The sequence below is a fragment of the Rhipicephalus microplus genome, chromosome 7, assembly GCF_043290135.1.
Source record: "Rhipicephalus microplus isolate Deutch F79 chromosome 7, USDA_Rmic, whole genome shotgun sequence".
NCBI lineage: Eukaryota > Metazoa > Arthropoda > Arachnida > Ixodida > Ixodidae > Rhipicephalus > Rhipicephalus microplus.
The window spans coordinates 47,828,897-47,851,396 of NC_134706.1; the positions used below are offsets into that span (position 1 = coordinate 47,828,897).

General features: G+C 45.9%; 2 protein-coding genes across 2 annotated transcripts in view; both read left to right on the forward strand.

The window, feature by feature from the left end:
* LOC119179863 (cytochrome P450 3A41) overlaps positions 1 to 10,395 on the forward strand; it is a 43,746-nt gene extending 33,351 nt beyond the window's left edge. The window contains exons 12-14 of the mRNA XM_037430987.2: positions 5,710 to 5,850; positions 7,590 to 7,755; positions 10,234 to 10,395. Of these exons, the coding sequence (XP_037286884.2) occupies positions 5,710 to 5,850; positions 7,590 to 7,755; positions 10,234 to 10,323 (397 nt within the window). The 3' untranslated portion in view covers positions 10,324 to 10,395. The remainder of the gene's footprint in view (positions 1 to 5,709; positions 5,851 to 7,589; positions 7,756 to 10,233) is intronic.
* A 10,984-nt stretch (positions 10,396 to 21,379) lies between these two features.
* The window catches only part of LOC142767763 (uncharacterized), a 61,052-nt gene continuing 59,931 nt past the window's right edge, over positions 21,380 to 22,500 (forward strand). Inside the window, exon 1 of the mRNA XM_075869993.1 lies at positions 21,380 to 21,478. Within this exon, the coding sequence (XP_075726108.1) occupies positions 21,380 to 21,478 (99 nt within the window). The remainder of the gene's footprint in view (positions 21,479 to 22,500) is intronic.

Sequence of the window (22,500 nt, forward strand, 5' to 3'; positions counted from 1 at the left end):
GGGTTATGAGAGACGTCGTTAATGAACGGCTCAGCAAATTTTACCATATGGTGTTCTTTGACGTGCTCAGACACCACACAGCACATGGGCCTATAACATTTACCTTTCACAGAATGTGACTGCAATGACTGGAACCAAACAGTTGGCCTTCGGGTCAGCTGCCAAGCGCCGTAGCCACTGCTCCACCATGGTGGTGGCGTACCTTAAGACAGTTTACAACGGGCGCTAAGAAAACCACTCCTCCAGCTCACTCTGTAGCGCTTGTGTTCGATATGGCGTGGAGCAGCCGTAGAAAAACTGTATTCCGTCGAGGTAGTTAAAAAAAGTCGCAGCTATGCCGCAAAGGCGAAGCAATGAACGCGATAGCAACAAATTCGAAAGCAACGCGCCAAATCGCAAGCAGATAGAAATGTGTTTCGCGTTTCTCACGCACAAATGACGCACGAAACATACTCTCGGGTACAGATGAAGGCGACTGAGCGTTTCGGTTGTTACTTCCCTGTGTCTGAAAAGCACACTCTTTTCGCAAACAGAAACGGTACGATAATGGCAGTGCCTTTCGTGCGCCCGGTAACTTCAACAGAATTGTTCCAGTGAGAGCCGAAAGTCAGCCAAGATGTACGATCCTCCCCACCGCGAGATAAAAGTGCGCGAGTGACCGTCCACCGTCCTCCTTTCTGTGGGGCGAAATACGCGCGAGAATGAGAGCACGTGCCGCCGCTACATGACAATCTGGCGACGCGCGCTCATTGCACCACCTTGCTTGTAATGCTGAAAACACGAAAGTCCCCCCCCCCGAGATGCCCGTCAACAGCGGTAACTAATTAATATAATTAGCTTGCTGTTTGAATGTTGAAGAAGGTGCTCCTCCGTGGCTCAGTCGGGAACGCCTTGCATATAAGATTCAGAGGTCTCACGTTTGATTCCACGCACCAGAGTATTTTTCTCAATAATTTTTTCTTTCTAGCATTTACCTATATATAGATACATATACATATACGGTGAGTTGCGGCGACACCAATGTCGACACCGACGCTGACGGCAGAATCCAGCGGAGAGTGTCCGTATAATTCCTATCGCAATAAAAATGCTTTTATTTAGAACGTGGAGGCCACGAAGAACCTCGTACGAGACATATTGTCACGGGCTAAGTGGATGCCTGAGGATGACGACGACGAAGTGCTGAACGTGAACGTGCTCGGACTGCAGCAGCGTTGTACGCATTAGCTCGCCACTATATTCGCCAGTACGCATTTGCTCGCCAGTGTATACTTTATTCTCCGTAACATCATTGGTGGAAGGTGCGGGGTACCACTCACTATACAGCCCAACGAGCTGGATCTTCGCAGCGGACGGCGCATTGCAGCTACCACGATGACTGACCAGGCTACTCAATGTCAACAATTCGGCATACCGTTTCGGTATTACCAGCATCACTGACATAGCTGCTGAACAACGCCGCGACCCCTCTTTTCGTGCTATTATCAATGGTCTGCACTCTCCCCATCATGACCACTCCTTACAACTGTTCGTTCTTCACAACGACATCTTGCACCGCTACAACGCCCGCCCTGATGGTGCTGAGCTTTTACTCGTTGTTCCTGTGCATCTTCGCTCAGATGTTTTGGCCCAGCTGCATGATGCCCCCTCCGCTGGACACCTAGGGGTGTCACGCACGTATGACCGCATTCGCCGCCGATTCTCTTGGCCTGGCCTCTACCGTTCTGTGCGACAGTACGTTGCGGCATGCAACCTCTGCCAGCGCCACAAGACACCTGCTCTGAGACCTGCTGGTACCCTCCAGCCCATTGAAGTACCAGATGAGCCATTTTTCCGAGTCGGCCTCGATCTTCTAGGACCTTTTCCCGTGTCGGCCACCGGTAATAAGTGGATTGCTATTGCTACCGACTACGCAACGCGGTACGCCGTTACACGCGCCCTCCCCACCAGCTGCGCTACTGATGTAGCCGATTTCCTTCTTCATGACATCATTCTGCGTCATGGTGCTCCTAGTCAGTTGATCACCGACCGCGGCCGCTGTTTTCTATCTAAAGTAGTCGACGAGCTCCTGCGATCCTGCTCTACCCACCACAAGCTCACTACAGCGTACCATCCGCCAACCAACGGCCTCACGGAACGCCTCAACCGTACCTTGACGAATATGTTAGCGATGTACGTCTCCAAGGATCACAAAGATTGGGACATCCACTTACCTTTCGTTACCTTCGCATACAACAGTTCACGTCATGATACATCTGGATTTTCCCCTTTTTACCTACTGTTCGGTTATGACCCGCCTTTGCCCATGGACACCATGCTCCAATATGACGCCCCCTCATCGACTGCTTATGCTCGTGATGCCCTGGCCCGAGCTGACATCGCCCGCCAAGTCGCCGGGGATCGTTTATGTGCCTCGCAGCCTAACCAAAAGAGTGCTTACAATCGCCGGCACCGCAACGTACAGTACTCTCCGGGGTCACTCGTCTTGCTGTGGTTACCATCACGTCGTGTTGGTCTCTGTGAAAAACTAATGTCCCGTTACGTTGGCCCCTACCGCGTCATACGCAAGGTCACCAGCGTGACCTATGAGATAGCTCCACTCCATACCACGTCAGTACCAGCTTCAGTCCCGACCGATATAGTGCACGTCTCGCGGCTTAAACCATACTACTCACGCCTCGGCGGGTAATGTCACGGGCCAAGTAGATGCCTGAGGATGACGACGACGAAGTGCTGAACGTGAACGTGCTCAGAATGCAGCAGCGTTGTACGCATTAGCTCGCCAGTATATTCGCCAGTACGCATTCGCTCGCCAGTGTATACCTTATTCCCCGTAACAAAGTCACGCGTCCGCAGCAGTCGTACGGACGCAGCCTGCTAGCCATTTGCAATAGAGAGTTCGCGTCCGTATGTTGCGGACGCGCAACTAAATCTGTCTATTAATCTGACTGTCCCTGTCCTTCCTTTCATAAATGCAATCGAGCTGTTCATGCTTCATGGCATCATTTCGAAGTAGGACCCTTGCTTCATTGATGATCTGGCTCTTCAGGGATTTTCGTGGAGATCGTTTAGCCTTGAGCTTGTCCATGTAATCCAGGCCACTCGTAGTGATCGGTTCGTCTATCCCGACTTTCGGCCCCATAATGTATAGGATATGGCGCGGAGAAGCCGTAGAAGAAGTCTATCTCGTCATGGTTGTCAAGGAGAGGCTTTTATTTTAACTGTATGAGACATAAAAACCCTGCTGCTACTCTAATGCTCCTATTTCTCTTCTTATTTTTTGTTTCTTTCTAAAAGCAAAGCATTTCGTAGCGAACTTCGGCGACATTGAGCGTATCTATCTATCTATCTATCTATCTATCTATCTATCTATCTATCTATTTATTTATCTATCTATCTATCTATCTATCTATCTATCTATCTATCTATCTATCTGTCTGTCTGTCTGTCTGTCTGTCTGTCTATCTATCAATCTATCTATCTATCTATCTATCTATCTATCTATCTATCTATCTATCTATCTAGCCACTTGGACTTTTAGTTCTCCTGGCCGTTTCGCTAATGGTATCAATACCAAACTTGGTATGGCATAACAATACTGTATGAAGAACATTTTTGACTAGTCATAACATGAAAATCATGAGATGGATGTCATGAATGTCATGCTTTACATTTAATAGCCCTGCAGCTCTTCCGGTGATTTCGTTCACATGTCATGTTGCGAAGCTGGTATGGTATGACATGATTGCATGGTTAACACAAGCGACACACCCTAACATGAAATTCATGACATGCGTGTCATGTAACAACATGACTACGTGCCATGCTCATGAAGCGCTCGCGGACGTTTTGCTTGCGTCATATATACCAAATTCGGTATTACAGTACTTGAATGAATGACGAAGGTATGTGACAGGTGCAAGCACGATAATGAAGAGATGCGTGTCATGTAGCAACATGACTACATGCCACACTCATGATGCGCTGGCGGCTGTTTTGCGAGCTTCACTTATACCAAATTTGGTATTACGGGACGCGAATGGATGATGAAGGTATGATACTGGTCAAACATGATCCACATAAAATGCATGTCATGTAACAACATGAATACATGCTATGCTCATCATGCGCTCACGGCTGTTTCGCTAGCATCCCATGTACCAAATTCGATATTACGTGACGCGAACGGACGACATAGGTCAATGACACATCCAAACATGTTAATCATTATATGCGTGCCATGTAACAAGACTACATACCGCACTTATGAGGCGTTCGCGGCCGTTTCGTTAGCGTCACATATGCCAAATTTGGTAGTACTTGACGCCAATGGATGACGAAGGTATGTGACTGGTGCAAACATGATAATCATGAGATGCCTCTCATTTGAGAACATGACTACATGCCACAGTCAAGGCACCAATACATTTCGACGTGACGCGGTTAGCCTGCTCGCCGGCGTTCACTTCGTCGCGTCATGCCGGCGTCGCCACGACAGGCGCCGGTTCTGCCATATGCTCGCAGGCGCGCGCCGCGCTGCGTTGCTCTGGTGCATGCACGTTTCAGCGCATCCGGCGTCCCGCCATCACGAAAAGAGGGAGGCGCAGTGTTGTCTGGGTAACGCATGAGTGCGAAATGCAGCATGTCGCATTTCACGCCGGTTGTCGACGGGCTGCGCCGACGGACGCTGGTCGCGCCCGGCGTCACACTATGAAGTGCTCGCGTTTTGGTAACGCAGCGTTGCTGTGCCCAGCGTGCGCGCACGTCCACGATACCAATTGGAGTATAGTGGGTCCTTCATGATGCCCTCGCGGGCGTTTTGCTAGCTCCGCATATACCAAATTTAGTGTTACGTGACGTCAATGTATGACGAAATATATGACTGGTGTAAACATGATAATTCTGACATGCATGTCATGTAAGAACATGACAACATACCACGCTCATAGCGTGCTCGCGGCCGTTTCGCTAGCTCCACATAAACTAAATTTCGTATCACGTGACGTGAATAGATGACGAAGGTAAACAACACATCCAAACATGATAATCATGGCACGGAAGTCATGTACGGCATCATTTACCTCCACTTCCTTTCGTTGTGCTGACTTTAAAGTGGCATAACGACATTTCTCAGTCGTGCTTCCCATATCGTTGGTTCCCACTGTACGTGGATTCTGCCAATTTTTAAGGGCGAAGCTCCTTAGGGCGTGGGCTGTGCGTCCCCTGTATGTAGCCACCTCTAGTTTAGTTCTTGCAGTGTTCACTAGATGGCGGTACCGTCTCCTGTATGTAGCCACCTCTCGTTTAGTTCTTGTAGTGTTTACTAGATGGTGGTACTTGTAGCTGATGATGAAAAGATGCAAGATGTTATAAACTAGAAAGCGGTACTTGTAGTTGATGAAAGACGCGAGATCTTATAAAATAGGAATGATGTCACATATGGCGCGTGTCATTGGTTGAAGGCAATCGTTCGATTTAGTGCGGCGACGTACGCTAGAGGGAGCGATGTAATAAAATCGAGTGGGCAAAATGTACAGAGGATTCATGGTTTACCAGGTTTACCTCCGGAGCTTCGCCCACTCATCATCATTCACTTCGTGGATATGGCGGCACTTTTTTTCCTCTATGCGGTGGTCCGTCAGCGTTCGTGATGGAATCAACAACCCTGATGGGTGTTCAGCACAGGCCTGTTATTATCTATCAACGCAGGTTTACGACAAGACTCGCGTCCTCTGACTACCGCTACGAGGGTGTGCTACTGGAGAAAGGTGTGAGCGTCATGGCCTGCAGTCATCAGGTTCACCATGACCCTAACGTATGGGAGAGGCCGGATCAATTTGATCCAGACAGGTGAGTTTCCTGCTCACACCGGGATGATAGTGTATATGTTCGGTCTGGGGCTTCTTCAACTCGCCTAAGGAGGAGGGGGTGCAAAATCGGTTCCGTACATTGAGTAAGGGAGCGAGGCGCTGCAATTAACCTTTGCCATCTTCTGATGGTTAACCCTGGGCACATCTGTGGAAGTGATAACTGATTGTCAAGGTTATATTTGTCTGAAACGGCACGCGTGTACTCACCGCAATGTTTAAAAAAGACCCAGTTCCGGCTTAGGATTCATAACGGGGCACCGTGGCGTACCAGAGATTATATGAGACCATAGACAAGCTAAATCTCTCTTTTCCAGGCTTTGGTCACAAGAAGGCAAAGTGTGCACTCTCGTCCGTCTCCCCCACCCCTGATTTCTTCTTAGAGTAATACGTCAGCCGTATAAAAAAAATAAAGGTATACCCCACCTTTATCCGGGCATCTTTGTGTTTCTAAGTGACGGCTACACTTCGTTCAAGAGATACCATATACAGGGTGTCCCACGTAACTTTAGTCAGAGTTTGAAAATATGCCGGAACACGTAATTACGACGCGACCAAATGCGTGTTGCCCACGATTGCTTGGAGTTAGTCAGACTATATTTTGCGTTCTCAAATATTGTTTATTTGATATGTTTAATTACTGAACTTTTTAAGAAATAAAGTTATATAAAAATTTTAATGAGAAAGTCGTACATTGATTCGCAAAACGCCCGTGTAGACAATTTTGAACTCTATATCTGTTAGGTGTTATTGTTTTTCTGTCAATTACAAAAGCCCGCGAAATACAAAAAATACCACGTGACAAACCCGCTTGTGCGCCCGTGCGCACAATGATTCTAGTGCTCCTTGACGTTCCGCGTATGAACTATCATAGCATTTGCCCCATTGTGCTGTCTCGGCAGGGCCGCAACGATGGTGGTGGCTTTACGATGAACACGCTCTGCTATCGGCCACAAAAACGATAACCACTGTGACTGCTTATCACTGTTATAAACCGTTGCGAGGGAAGCGCGTCGTTCGTACGCGGAACGTTAGGGAGCAAGCAGTAAAATCATCGTGCGCACTGACGCGCAAACGGGTTTGTCACGTGGTACTTTTGTATTTCACGGGAATTTGTGATTAGCAGAAAACACGAATACTTAACATATATAAAGTTCAAAACTATCTATTTGGACGCTTTGCAATCCGATCTAGAACTTCCTCATTAAAATTTCTAATCCTTCTTTGTTCCTTTGGGAGTAAGCTAATTAATTATACCTAATTAAACAATAGTTCAGAACATGAAAAATTGTCTTACTATCTCCAGGCAGCAGTGAGCAACATGTCATTAGTCGCGTCGTAAATACGTGTTCCAGCATATTTTTAACTCTGGCTAAAGTTACGTGGGGCACCCTGTATAGGCATACGGCTAATATGAGCCCCCTTTAACAAAGTGGCAGAACCCGATCACAGCAACCACACATTCATGTGCCTCATACCATGTACAGCAATTCTAGGGGTTCAATGGGTCTATATATGAAGAGAGAGTAACTAATCTAAAAACGGAACTAAGAGTAAGCTTCCCGTTGGAAGCCCGTCCATGGCTGAGGCAAATAAGAGGCCCACGCATCTTTGTTCCTTGTCAAATGAACTCCCGCCCCTCCCCCTTAAGCTGGTCAGATGGCTAAAGTAGGGAGATGTATTGCTTGTCAGGTCATTAGGTGTTTCACTTGCTTGCCGCAGGTTCTCACCCGAACAGAGGGCTTCCAGAGATCCACTTGCCTTCCAGGCATACGGCATTGGACCTCGAAATTGTGTTGGCATGAAGCTGGCGCAGCTTGAAATGACACTCGTTGTTGCCAGGCTGGTGCACCGATTCCGGCTACACCTAAGCTCAAAACACGAAAAGGTAAGGAGTAACCTTCTTTCATAAAAAAAGCTGTTTACCCTATCCATGTAAAGCCTAAAAAAAGTGAAGATAGCTACCTGTAAAGATTATAACATGGCCCTCTTGGCTGTGCTAGGTCTTTTTCTTAGCGTAGACAAAGAATAGTCGAACTACAGCCTGTCGCAGATCTTGCCAGAGTGTCTCAACTCCAACGCCAGAACTAACGTGCAAAGCTGGTTTGTGGCACGCCTGGTAGAAGCGCGGGCCTTCGTCAATCGTACTCGTCTTGCGCAGCTCGCCAGCTCTGTGCGTCGGTTGCGTAGACTGTCTTAGTATATGGGCGCGGCTGATAAGCAACGGCGTGTGCTAGGCCAATGCCCAAGGGGTTTGCTGCAAACACCCGACGTTTTACCTCGAGCTTTAGGGCCTGGCTTTCTAAATTGCGAAAAACTACCCAAAACTGTACAAACATCTCTTATTCCTTTGTTCTTTGAATGCCTCACACCCCCTCATTTTAAAACTGTGGTTGCAGCTAAACAACCACCCACCTTCACTGTCCGCGCTATCGATTCGAAACGGCGGCCCTCACAGCTGCACTAGACCAACTGCACAACAGCCCCATCACATAAAATAAAACACCAGTGCTCTGGCCTATGCGGTGTGTACCACGAGGTGCTCTGGTGGTGTTGTCGCGGTTTCATCAAGCAACCGGACGGAGGGATAAACTGTAGCTCTTTGCGAGTAGTATTTCTGTGCATATTTTGAATAGTGATGTGTCATCTATTATCTTTGTTTTGTTGCTTACTGTCGTCACGAGCTTTTCTTATTCTCATTCATCTTTTTATGCTCTCTTTTCTCATCCCAAGTACAGGGTAACAAACTGGAGGGTATACCTCTGCTTCACCTCACTGTCATTACTATATCTTTCCCTCTCTTATCCCTTTGAGGAGAAATGCCCACATACGTGGTCGAAAATTGTAGGACGAAGCTCCTTAAGTTCGTGGCTTGTGCGCTGACATTGGCGTTGGCCTCACTGTTGGCCGTATCCGGGCTCGTGCATGGTATCTACTATACGCCATGACGATGACATTGAGGAAGGGGAAGATGGTGATGGTGATGATCACAGTCAAGTAGTGGCTTGTGCAGTATATGACGTCTTCATATTCTCAACTATGCATTTCATATTACTGCAAATAACCAACCACCAGGGGAACGTGCACACACGACCTCGTCATTACCAATTTCCGGCTGGATATAATACCACAAAGGAGGAATAATGAAGGCAAAATGAAATTCACAACTCCACGCATAGAATAAATCACGCATTGTGTAAGGACTAAGCAATAATGTCCTGCGTATGACGGCGGGGGGCTGCTTCAATGATGACATTTACGAAGTTCATTGTGTGTGTCGTTCAACGTGATGCTTTCAAATAGAAGTTCACAAGTAGTACTTTCTTTCTTTTCTGTAATCGAACACTACTGAAAACAAGTGACGCATGCGTTTCGAGGCTATGATCCTTTTATGTAACAGTAAAAATAAAAAGAAATAAATAGGTTCACAGTAATAAATGCAAAATAAATTGTAATTACCAAAAATTACTACAATTCATACAATACAAATTATTACTCGGCCTTTACTTGTTTTATTGTGATATGAAACGCTTTAAAATTACATTGTGAGACTTGCGTAGTCGCAGACAGTGCTCTACAATTCGTCCCTAAAAGAGATATGAGGAAGAAAACATCACCAACGACCCGAATACGGCTCGAGGCTATAGAGAAGATCTTCATAGATTACGGAGGGTTTGTTCTGCTCCGAAGTATAAATTCGAGAGTTGGATAAATGTAACGCCTGTACGGGGTTCTCTGCGATTTAGCTGACCACGAAGCAAGCAATTAGCAGGGTAAAAAAGAATGGATCGAAAGCTCAATCCCCAGCATGTTGGTACGCTCACTCGGCAGAACGAACGGGCCTGAACAGACTTGGACACAAGTTGAATCCGTGCAGCAGAACAAGCTTTTGTAAATTATGTGCAATTGCTTTTTTTAACTCTGTCTCGATTCCTTTGCTTATTGTTAAAATATAACACGCTACACGTTGTGCCAGCTCACAAAAAAAAAAGTGTTTCACCCATAACGTCATAGCTTCAAGCATTGCCTACTAGCACTACTACGCTTAACTGCACAAAAATTATTGTTCATTTTTGGCGGAAGGGCGACTGCTGGTATTGTACACGGCTTGTTTGAGTTCATTGCCATTTTCTGTCAGTTCTTTTTAGAGAGATAAGTGAGAGAGGAAGGAGAAGGTGCACAAATATGTGTAAGAAAGCATCCCCAGAAGTTCTAATAAATACTTCGAAAAATTTATTCAACTAAATGAAGGCTATTTAATTTGTAGAGCAAACAACTTAGTGAGCTTCTTGACTCTGCCTTTAATAGTCCTGAATATATTAACACACTTTTGTTCTTGTTATTGCATCTGTCATTTTTTCAACAGGGTGAACTGAAAAGGCACACATGCTTCTTCATCGCTCGTCCAGTGAATGGAGTCTGGATTCGTCTAGAAAAGCTGAAGGATGGATCGTGACATCGCAGTTCGACTTTGCAACGAAAGTCAAAGAAGTTCAGCCAAATAAAGCATTGTTTCGCACCAAGAGAAGCTGAAAAAGTTATGGCTTATTTTATTTTGAGGGCAATATTACGAGCCGCCTGTTTCCCTAGTCGCAAGCGAACTTGATAATGAGGGTAACAGCACGAAAAAATGAGACGCAGATTGATTGATTGATATGTGGGGTTTAACGTCCCAAAACCACCATATGATTATGAGAGATGCCGTAGTGGAGGGCTCCGGAATTTTCGACCACCTGGGGTTCTTTAACGTGCACTCAAATCCGAGCACACGGGCCTACAACATTTCCGCCTCCATCGGAAATGCAGCCGCCGCAACCGCGATACGAACCCGCGACCTGCGGGTCAGCAGCCGAGTACAACATGGGACGCAGAAAGATTGATTACACGACACAAGCACTGACGAACAATTGTGTGTAAATTTATTACACCTGGAAATATATAGCTGAAAACAAGAACAAAAACTATCACGTACACATAAGAGTGAAAGGCAAAAAGGAATCTGCCACGAGTCGAAAAGTACAAGCTAACTGCCCAAAAACACTATCTCTTTTTCTAGGAGGGCCAGTGAAGGCTCACTGGCACACAGGTTCCCTTTCGTCGCGATATGAAAAGCCTCGTTAATTTCGCGCTCTGTATTGTTACGATAGCTTGAGAGTACCTTGCATTCATGAAAGAGCGGGACGCAGCCACACAAGGAGCAATGGGCTGCCAAGGTGCTTCTTGTTGAATTCCTGAGACTATTTGCGGGCTCTCTCCGGTGGTCGTTCAAACAGCGACCGGTGTGTCCAGTATAGGACAGACCACAGGACAACAGAATGTCGTACACTACGTTGCTCACACGCTCAACGTACTGTGTCCTGTGTTTCTTGATGCATGCATGCTCCTTGCGATTGTCATGGTTCACTTTCTTGCAAAGGCAGCCGAGCTTAGGAGGTGGCGAGAAAACGAGTCCCACGTCTACTCCCAACAATCTTCGGGGGTGCATGGCTCAAACCGTGTACGTAAGGGATGACAGAAATTTTCTGTCTTTCCTGCGCTGGGCATGTCCTGGAACCTAGTTTCGAGAGCTCGCTCGGTAAAATTGTTGCCAAGGCACTGAGTAGTTCAGTCGGGTAGCCGGCACGTTTCAGTCGCTTCACCTGGGCGCCAAAGGTTCTTTGCACTTGGTGAGGGCAGCACCTCTTAAGATCACTCCTGAGAACCCCTAAGGCACCTACGCGCTTCAAAAGCTTTGCATGCGCCGAATTGTACGGAAAAAGGCCGCGAACACGCCAAATATTTGCTGTGATTCTTTATCGATTGAACTGTCAAGCCTGAAGAGCACCAGTAAATCATCCACGAATCTGAGACCTTCAGTGCACTATGGCCTGAAAGGACGTCCTGCAGCTGCCCGTCGAGGCGAGCCAGAGGCGAATCGCTCAAAACGGGGGCAAGACAAGAGCCTATGCATGTACCCTCATTCTGGGTATACAGACGACCTTCATGTTCGACGAACGTAGAACGGAGGTAGAACAGCAGCAACTTATGAAGGCTGGCTTGTTGGTGCCACAGGAATTTTCAAACTGAATGGTGCCGTGTTCTTCGATGCTCTCGCTGACACCTTGACATATGGGATCCTGAGGCAGGTAGTAATATAGATCTTGGACATCCACAGAGAACGCTCCCACCCGTGTGTTGCCAAGGTTGCCTATGAACAAGTCAACTTCATTTGGTCTTCTAACAAGGAATGGGTCATTTATGGTTAAGACTGACAGACACCACTGGAGGTGCAGACCTATCGAATGCTGCCAAGTGCCTCTTTCGATCACAATGACTCTCAAGAAGCGGGAAGTGCAGTCGTGCAATGATGCGGAGCTAGAGAAATTGGCTACGTCAATCAAGAAAGCTGAGGCTCTGGCTGAAGTCTTTCTTCTCGGCAAAGACGCACAAGGAAGCCTGCCCTTTCAGAGTCATTGTGCGCGAAAGGTGCACAAATAATGTTAAGCAAAGGCTCTGAAAGGGTGCTCTTCCAGCTTTCGCTGTGACAATGCTGCCCATTCCGTGCAGGCCTGGCGTTTCCCTTTTATTTTATTTTTTACGCATACGACTGCACCAAGCCAAAGAGGTTTCCAGCCCCTTGAAAATGTGGAAAGGGTCTTGAAAGTGTGGACAATCATTTTAGCATTACAAACTGAATGACTGGCCATTTTAATTTTAATTTTAAATAAGGAACACCACATCTTAGAGCGGTGCTTCGGTATCTTGCCCCTGTGCCGGCTCCCTGCAAGTTAGGCCAAAGCTTTACGCCACCTAACTGTTTGCAAGTACTAAACCCGCATAATTATGTACTCCAGCAGAACTACATACAAAGCCTTCCTGGAGACGCGCTGTAAAGCCATGCATGTTGCAATGCGGGAAAGTGCGCACGTAGGATATTTCAGTTCAAATATTTGGGGCACCCTCCAACTTATGTGGTGGGGGAAACGTGGTCCCGGGATCTGTCCAAACCTAAATTTATTGCGGGTGCTCATTTTATTGTATCTAGAATTATTCAGGCTAAATGTATGTTCAAACCGCGTGCCCCTATCACTGTTGATCTTGCAGCACTAATCTCTCCAGCCTTTAGTCTACACAGCCCACAAGTAAAAAATATTAAGCAATAGAGCTTTTAAGAGCGTTCGAGGGTCCTTTATAGATTTCCCTCTAAAGTTTTTCTTTCAATCGTTGGGCATTAGAGCTTCCTTCACGTGATTAGAAGCGAAACCAGTGCAACACTTAAGTTACTTCAGGAAGCACCGACATTCATGCGTTCATATGAAAGCTACAAGAAATTGTGGCATCAAAAATTGCAAGTCACATTCATATTCTCGGTCAAATGTCCATTTCCCATATCAAAAATGGCTGATGAACCGATGACCCCACGATCTAAGGACCTTCAGTTATTCGAAAAGAAAGAGCGGTGCAAGGAAAGGCAGGTCATACCTATATCCGGTCACATGCTTATCTGCATGGGAAGTTGTCTGAAAACTCCCAAACAAAGGCAGATAATCATACAAAACCACTCATGTATATAGGTATGTGATCTGATAGGTGTTACCCTTCGTTCGTGAGAGACGAAAGTTTCTTCCCATCTTCATGTTTTTTTTCTTGCATTCATACAACGCCAATTACAGTTGTTAGCTAACACAAACATCTCTTGAATAAACGTAACGCATAATTTTTCCGGTGTGCATTATCACTGCGATGTGCCATGAATATAGTGCAATATATTAGTGCTATATGTTATCAGATATCTCGTAAGAGAAAATAATGCGCATACTCTTTACGTGACTTGTCTTTTAGGGGCGAAGCTCCTTAAAGTGGCACCCGTTTGTCCCTCGTAGTAGTCGTAGTCGTAGTGTGTAACCATTCTTATGTTTTTACCTGCAAGATGGTGCCGGTGGGAGATTTCTCTTCTGCGTTGTTGAACAACAACAACTTCGCAGCGTGCGCGTTAACTAAAAACCGAATTCTCCTGTCTCTCATTCCCCATTAGAAGCCATCGGCATGTACATTGAGCACTATCTGACAAGAAAGGGTTGCTCCGTTATACTCGCTGGGCGTAAGCTCCTTGGTTTTAGAAAAGTTTAGCGAGCATTGGGCCGTAGTGCCATGAATACAGTGAACTAGTATATACCATGAACTCGAGGTGGATAAAGGTGGAAGGTAGACACGAAGCGCAAGGCGTAAGAAAGTGTGCGTGTGCCACCTCTCGTTTAGTCCTTGAAATGTCCGCTGGATGGCGGTGCTTCTATATGGGGAATATATGATGAAAAGATGCGAGATGGTGGTACTTGGAGTGTTGACTAGATGGACGAACGGACACACAGACAGATGCATGAACGGACGCACGGATGTCTGCACGCACAAATGGACGCATGGACGGACGCAGGGGCGGATGCAAGGACGAAAGCAGGGACGCAGGGGCGGATGCACGTGCGGACGCATGAACAGACGCACGCACGGATGGTCACACAGAGGGACGCATGGACGGACGGAAGAAAGAACGAATGGACGGATGGATGCTTCGCCCCACTCTACATCCTTCACTCCATGGATACGCTGCCATTTTTTTTCCTTTACATACACCCTCAAGCATACGCTCCTTATTTTTATCTTTATATCGACGTCAGCCTGAAACGTCAGGTAGTCTAGCTTAGAAGGTATTATTACCCACAATTGAAAAGTATAGCCTAAAGAATGAAGCGTATACACAACTCGCATGGTAACTAGTTTTACATATCACAGCAGCGTGTTTTCATCTGCATATATTGTTACGTAATTTGGCGGAGTATTCAGACCAATCATCATGGCTGTTTCAGATAGCATATCTAAGAAACCGCAGCACATTGGTGCTCTCAGTACCCTTTTATTGTCTTTTTCTTGACTAAGGGCGACGGGACGGCTTATGCTCTTCTAAAGTAGAGTACCTCGTACTCTAAATCGTTGACAACTTTTTCTAGGCACACAAGACGTTCAACGTTAATTAACGTCACGGGATGGATATGCTCTCTCCTGTAGTAGAACACCATGTGCTATAAATAGTTAACCACTTTTTTTTCTAAACAGGACCAGCCGAGCTCAGTGGAGCGGCTGCGATTGGTCGATCAATCTAACGGGGTCTCAGTTTAGCGACCCGCCAAGACCTCTTATGCGGTATGCCATTTTTTACAATAAAAGCTTCATTCATTCATCGCGTATAGTACACAAGAACTGTTCACTTTCCCATATTGTAGGACCTAATACACCAAAAGCTGTTCGTTGTTCAAACACATCGGAATTTCAATGCCGACAAAACGAGCAAGAATGTCCGTGAGTCCTTGTGAGACGCCAGTGTAGAATTGATAGAAAAAGAAATCTATAAATTTGTTTCGCTGTACTGGGTATCGAATCTATGGCTCCACGCTTACATATTAAGTGCGCATTACATCAGTGTCTCGGGCAGTCATATGCTGCCAAGTGCTGTCATCGTTTCCTGGCGTAACGCAGGCAAATCCACGCGCAGCAAAGCCGTTTATTTTATAATAAGTGCATGCTCGCTACAAAAAGTCTTCTTCATCTCGTTCTTAGAGCGCCTTAAACATGACACTCATTGCGCAGAACTTCATCGGGCTCGGGCTTTCGTATGCTGTGGTTGTTCGGTGGAACGAAGCCAAAACGACGTATATGAGATTAGAAAAAAAAGGAACCAAGCAAAAAAAAGAAATAGACCAATGGCTGCCAATGGCTGCTAATGGGAAATGATAGACAGAAGAATTTGTCTTTTACTTTCTTACGGCTTGCGCTTCGTATGTACTTCCCACCTTTAACCACCTCGAGTTCATTCATGGTACATACTAGTTCATTGTATTCATGGCACTGCGGCTCAACGCTCGCTAAACCTTTCTAAAACTAAGGAGCTTACACCCAGCGAGTATAACGTAGCGACCCTTTCTTGTCAGATAGTGCTCAATGTACATGCCAATGGCTGCTAATGGGGATCGCAGCGTGCGCGTTCACTACAAGCCGAATGCTCCTGTCCCTCATTCCCCGTTAGCAGCCTTTGGCATGTACATTGAGCACTGATTTTTATTGTTCAACAACGCACAGAAGAAAGCTCTCACCGCCACCACCTATAGGAGGTCAAAATGTTATACTTGTTACAAACTACAACTGCTACGAGGGACGAACGAATGCCGCTATAAGGAGCTGCGCCCCTAACATGGTTGGGTGACCATGTCATTGCCACATAAACAACACGCACGGTACCCAGTGTATTTGCCTAGGATGACTCACAGGAGAAATTCCACTCTTTTCAGTCGATGTCTTGGTCTTCCCCTGAAGCCTTGCCGCGGTGGTCCACTCGGCTGCTACCCGCATGTCACGGGATTGAATCCCGGCGGCGGCGGCTGCATTTCCGATGGAGGCAGAAATGTTGTAGGCTTGTGTGCTCAGATTTGGGTGCACGTTAAAGAACCCCAGGTGGTCTAAATTTCCAGAGCCCTCCACTACGGCGTCTCTCATTCGATTGGATTAGATAAACTTTTATTTGGTAGAGCACTGTGTTGCGGGCAGCTCCCGCGTGGGGACTGAGATGCCAAGCTCCTCAGCCGCCTCGCGGGCTTGGTGAACAGCCCAGAGCTGATCTGCCAAGGATGAGCTGCGGATTGCCGCCTCCCATTTGGCAGAGGTGATGTTCGATATATGAGCGAATATAGTGCACTGCCAGAGCATGTGTTCTAATGAAGCTATTTCCCCACAATGTGGACAAAGATTACTTTCGCATAGGTCAGGGTACATGATGTGTAACATTTTCAAAGTAGGGCACATCCGCGTTTGCAAGAGCCTTATTGTAAGTGCTTGGGGCCAAGTTAGATTTATGTGAGGTGGAGGGAAAATCCTTCTAGACAGGTAGAAATGTTCAGTGAGCTCGTTATATGTTGTAAGAATTTCCCGGTTATCCCCTTCACCGGTAGAACGCATCCCCTGGGAGGCGCGGTTGGAGACTTCTCGTGCCGCCTCGTGTGCTGCTTCATTGAGATTGGGAGGGGAATCGTTGATTTGTCCAAGGTGAGCTGGGAACCAACTCAGAAGATAACCATATGGTGTTTTTTGTACCTTAAACCACATATCAATTAATCATCTTCGCCTGCCTCTTTCGAAAGCTTTGTGCACGTTACCTGGCTTTGAGCTGCCTTCGCAATACTTTGACCATCAACCGAGCGATGATGTCACGTGAGGAGGTCACCATGCAACCTCACATCATGTGGCTTCAGGACAGCGTTACGAATTATGAGTTGCTGCGACGGAATTACTACATCAAGTGGTGATAACAACACGAGATGGAGTTTCGCATAGCGTGTGTTGCGCGTTGGCGCCAACAGCCAGTGTTAGCGCTTTACGTGGTGTTGTAGACTCCCCCGCCCCTTTCCACGAGAGGAAGAAGGTGGCCTGCCTAGGGGCATGGGGCAATACATTACAAGGGGATCAATGCAACTGTGCTTCTGTTAGCTGAAAGTGGGCTGGTTTCATGTGGCAATCGCAGCAACAGGCTCTTGACAAACACTGTTGCAGATGGCGGCGTCGTACGTAACTGGAAGTGGCAGAAAACAGTGCGGCTCCGGAGTTCCACTGCGAGCGCTTAGCCCCCACCTCTGCTAGTTCTGGGTCGGGATGCAGTGATATTTACCGTGAAGGAAAGCAAAGAGGAGAAGGGAGGACACAACACGTGCGCTGACTCCTAGATCCTTTCAACGAGAACGTCGAAACTAAATTACCTATAAACGCCACAATCAAGCCCTTAGCGAAGTACGTGAGTGACGCGGTTGTTAAAGCCTTGATCGCCGTTCAAGCACGAAGCGACTGCCTGTCTTCACCAATCAGCTGCCTCATTCATTTCGCGCTCGCTCCACCATGAAGCGCAAAGTGTCACCTCGCAATTACGAAATTAACGGCTGCGTTCTACAGCGTATCAATGAAGCCACTTACTTTTTACGTCAAACTGGCTATAGTTTATGATGAAGCACACGGCGTGTACATTTTACATGCCGACAAAAAAATATTCATGAATCTGAAGGCTAACAAGTTAGCCCGAAAATTCTCGAGGCCCGTGTAAATATAATTACGTGATTGAATAATTTGTGGGGTTTAACGTCCCAAAACCACCATATGATTATGAGAGACGCCGTAGTGAAGGGCTCCGGAAATTTTGACCACCTGGGGTTCTTTAACGTGCACCCAAATCTGAGCACACGGGCCTCGACATTTCCGCCTCCATCGGAAATGCAGCCGCCGCAACCGGGATTTGAACCCGCGACCTGCGGGTCAGCAGCCGAGTACCTTAGCCACTAGACCACCGTGGTGGGGCTATAATTACGTGCGCGTTCGAAAATCCCAGGTTTGTGAACATTTCTGGAGCCCTCCTCTACGGCACTTTTCGTAATCGAATTGTAGTTGTAGAACGTTAAACTCCATCAGTTATTATTACAAGTTAGTCAGCATTTCGATCCCGGCGGCCACATAGCGACGGAGACGATGCACCGAAGGCCAGTGTACTGGGAAGCATCAGTTTGTGGTCTGGGTACACCAGACAGCCAACATATTCGGACCCTTCCACTATGGTTCTATAGATCACCGTAAAATGGTTCTAGCACGTTAGACCTCCCACGTTATTAATTCACTAATAATAACAAGTTTCTGCTTCGCATGCATTATCAGGCATGGTGCTCTCTTAGTTTCAAATTATTAAAGCCGAATAGCTAAATATGTTCAAGGAGAAATCTGAGATGGTAAAGAAGGATCACGAGAGAGAGCAAGGCATGCAAAAATATTAACCAACATAGAAAAAATACAGTATATGCTATTTTTATAATAATATTTACTATATCAGTTTAACGTCCCAAAACCATGAAGGTGTTATCTAACAGTCTTCCAACAGATCTTCTCGTTTAGGTGAGGGAATAGAAATATTTGGGAGCGACCATAACTAACAACATAAGTTGAAATTATCGTATTAGTAACAATTGTGCTTACTCTTTTCGCTAACTTAGTATTCTGCAACATAAGCTAGAACAGGCGCCCCCAGAAACCAAACTTCATGCATACAAAGCACTTATAAGGCCTAAGTTAGAATACGCTTGCACCGTCTGGGATCCTCACGCCAACCACACTATTTACGCAGTTTAAATGGTTCAGTGCAAGGCTGTTATATCCATTTTTTTAATTCCGTAGTACTGACTCACCAACAGCTCTCAGGGATACTCATGGTATCACCATCATCATCATCAGCCTGACTACGCCCACTGCATAGCAAAGGCAGCTCCCATGATCCGCAAATCAACCAGGTGCTGCGCTTTCTGCTACCGCGCTATACCTGCGAACTTTCAAATCTCATCTTCCCACCTAATAACTGTCTGTCTCCCCCTTGAGCGCTTGCCTTTACTGGGAATACAGTTAACTTTGATGACCAGTAGTTACGCTGCCTACGTGCTACGTACCCGGCCCATTTCTTATTCTTGATTCCAGCTATGATATCCTTAACGCCAATTTGTTGTCTGACCCACTCTGTTGTCTTCTTTTCTTTTCAGGTATCACCTACAATTTTCCTTTCCATCGCTCACTGCCTAACCCAATTTAATCTGAAGCCTCTTTGTATAAGACTCGAAGTTTCGGCTCCGTAGGTAAGTGCCGGCAGGATGCCGCTGTTATATATCTTCCTTTGAGGGTCAGTGGTAGATTACTATTCATGATTAGAGAATTCTCGCTCTCCAAATGTGAACCACCCGTCCCTATTCTTATAGTTATTTCACTGTCATGGTTCCGCTCCACGGTTACAATACCTGCCCTAAGTAAACATATTCTTTTACAAATTCTAGCGGCTGTCCACCTATCACAAGGCGCTGTTTTCTGTCGAGAATATTGCACATTCCTTAAGATTTACGCATATAATTTTCAGACCTACTCGTCTGCTTTCCATGTCCTGTCTAGTAATTGTGAGCTGTAATTCGTGCCCTGAGGTACTCATGAAGGCGATGTTGTCAATGAATCGCAGCTTACTAATATACTATTCATTGCCCCGCCACGGTGGCATAGTGGCCCAGGTACTCGGCTGCTGACCCCTGGGTAGCGGGATCAATTCCCGGCTGCGGCGGCTGCATTTCCGATGGAGGCGGAAATTTTGTAGGCCCGTGTGCTCAGATTTGAGTGCACGTTAAAGAACCCCAGGTGGTCGAAATTTCCGGAGCCCTCCACTACGGCGTCTCTCATAATCATATGGTGGTTTTGGGACGTTAAACCCCACATATCAAACAATCAATCAAGATAGTCTCCGTTAACTCTTGTCTCTAACTTGTTTTTCAATCTAGGGCTCTGAAAACCTCCCATAAACACGCGGTGAATAGCATTGGAGAGATCGCGTCTCCCTGTTTTACGCTTTTTTAATTGGAATTATGTCGGTTTCTTTATGGAGAACTATAGTGGCTGTGGATCGGCTGAAGATTTGTTCCGGTATGTTTATGTAGAGTTCGTCGATGCCCTGATACTCCAGTGTCTGCATTACTGCTGATGTCTCGACTGAGTGAAATGCCTTCTTAATATCTATGAAAGCTATGTATAGGGGTCGGTTGTATTCCGCGCGTTTCTCTATTACCTGACTGACAGTATGAATATGGTATATTGTGGTGTTGCCTGTGCGGAATCCTGCTAGCTGCTTTGGTTCATTGAACTTTAATGTCGCCGTGCTTGTAGTAGCTATTATTTTTGTAAATATTTTGTAGAGAATTGATAGTAAGCTGATCGGCCTGTAATTTTTCTAGTCCTTTACGTCTCCTTTCTTAGGGATTAAGGTGATGTTGGCGTTCTTCCATTATTTTGGTGCCCCGTCCATAAAAACTTCGTATATAAGGGTGCGAGTTTTTCCAACACAATTTACCCGCCATCTTTCTCTAGGTCTCTTGTTACCTTAACCTCATCAGTGGCTCTGCCTCCTTGCACTCCTTCTAGGGCTTTCTTTACTTTCACTGTCGTTACTGGTAGGATGTCAAATTTTTATGGGCTATTTTCGCTATCGGTATACAAACCTCAAAATTACGACGCTAAATACTTGGACCTAATTTTTTTATTCTAAGAAATAACACTCTCATTTAACGCTGCACCATTTCTACAACCATTAACAACATACTAATCAGACATAATCAATCTAAATCCTTAACTCCATATCAAAGAAGAACTAACACCTCCAAGATTAGTTTTTTTCCTCGCACTATTAGCTAATGGAAAGCCCCGCCAATATTGTTGGTTCATTCAGTTGAATCGATAAGCCTGATGGCTTTGTAATCGATAGCATGAAGTTGAAATGTATGTGACTATGTGTTTATTTTTCACGTTTGCAAATCATTTGGACCTGCAGTCTCTTGTAATAAAAAATGAAATAAAGTATGATTTTGAGCGAAGCGGTAGTGGAGAACTCTGGAAGTTTTTACCACCTGAGATTTTTTGAATGTAGACTTAAATATACTATGTTGGTGGTGCCTCAGATGACCGCCCGAAGTCCTTGGAGCAGGACGGCATCTTCAGCTTGCCGGACGGTCCAAAGCCTGTCGGCCAGCTCGTCGCTCGTGAGTGCGGTCACCTGAGGCACCACCATCATAATCGACAGAGAGTGGGAAGGGACAGGGGTCTATCCCCTCTCCCCAACCTTGCCCGGTAAAACTGCCGGACATTGAATAGAGTTCGTTCATTCATTCAGTCATTCATTCACTTAGACATAGGTATACGAGCCTCTAGAATTTTCGCCTCCATCACTAATGTGGCCGCAATGGTCGGTATTGAATCCCGCAATCCTCGGGTCAGCGATCAAGCACCACAATAACTACACCACCATGTTGGGTCATATAAGTTTTTCTGTAACTATACAATAGAACTTCGTTGACACGATAATGCATAATGCTTTTTTCGTCTTGATACGTTTTTATTTTTCGCATAACCACATTTGTTATTACGATTTTCGAACAATACTTATTATTTTTCTGGTCCCGGGAAAAAAACGTGTCAATGGAATTCGATTTCATCAAAATCAATACAGGGCGCCATATAAGAGCCCTGCTCATAAGGCTCTACGTCCCTGTCAGTACGGTCTGCAGTCGATTGGTCGGCTGATCAATCAATCAGTCAATCAATCAATCAATCATTCAAGATTTCTTTTCAACACTTTAATACACAACGTAACAAGAGACAACTAGAGAAAAAACTCGAAAAAGTTCTTCGGTTTTATTGCAATTGCTCTAAAATGGCATTTTAGTTGGTATATATAGTGTGATATACTAAAAGATAATATTTTCATCTGCCTGTAAAACAAAGTTCGGAATGAAAAAACGTGTAGTAAATATTTAAAAACAAATATATGGCCACTATACAAAGCTTGAGTGATAAACAATTTTATACAACAAAGAACGATACTTATAAAAAACAGCATGGAAATGAAAATTATCCTGGTTATTTCTTTACGCAAATCAAGTTCTTGTTCTGTAAGGCGATGCGTAAGACAGTGACCCCGGGTTGCAGCGCAGCCCTCGAATCTGCATGCGAGGCATCCGAGTTGTGGACCTGTGGTCAAGTGTGACCACTCAGTTCACCTCTC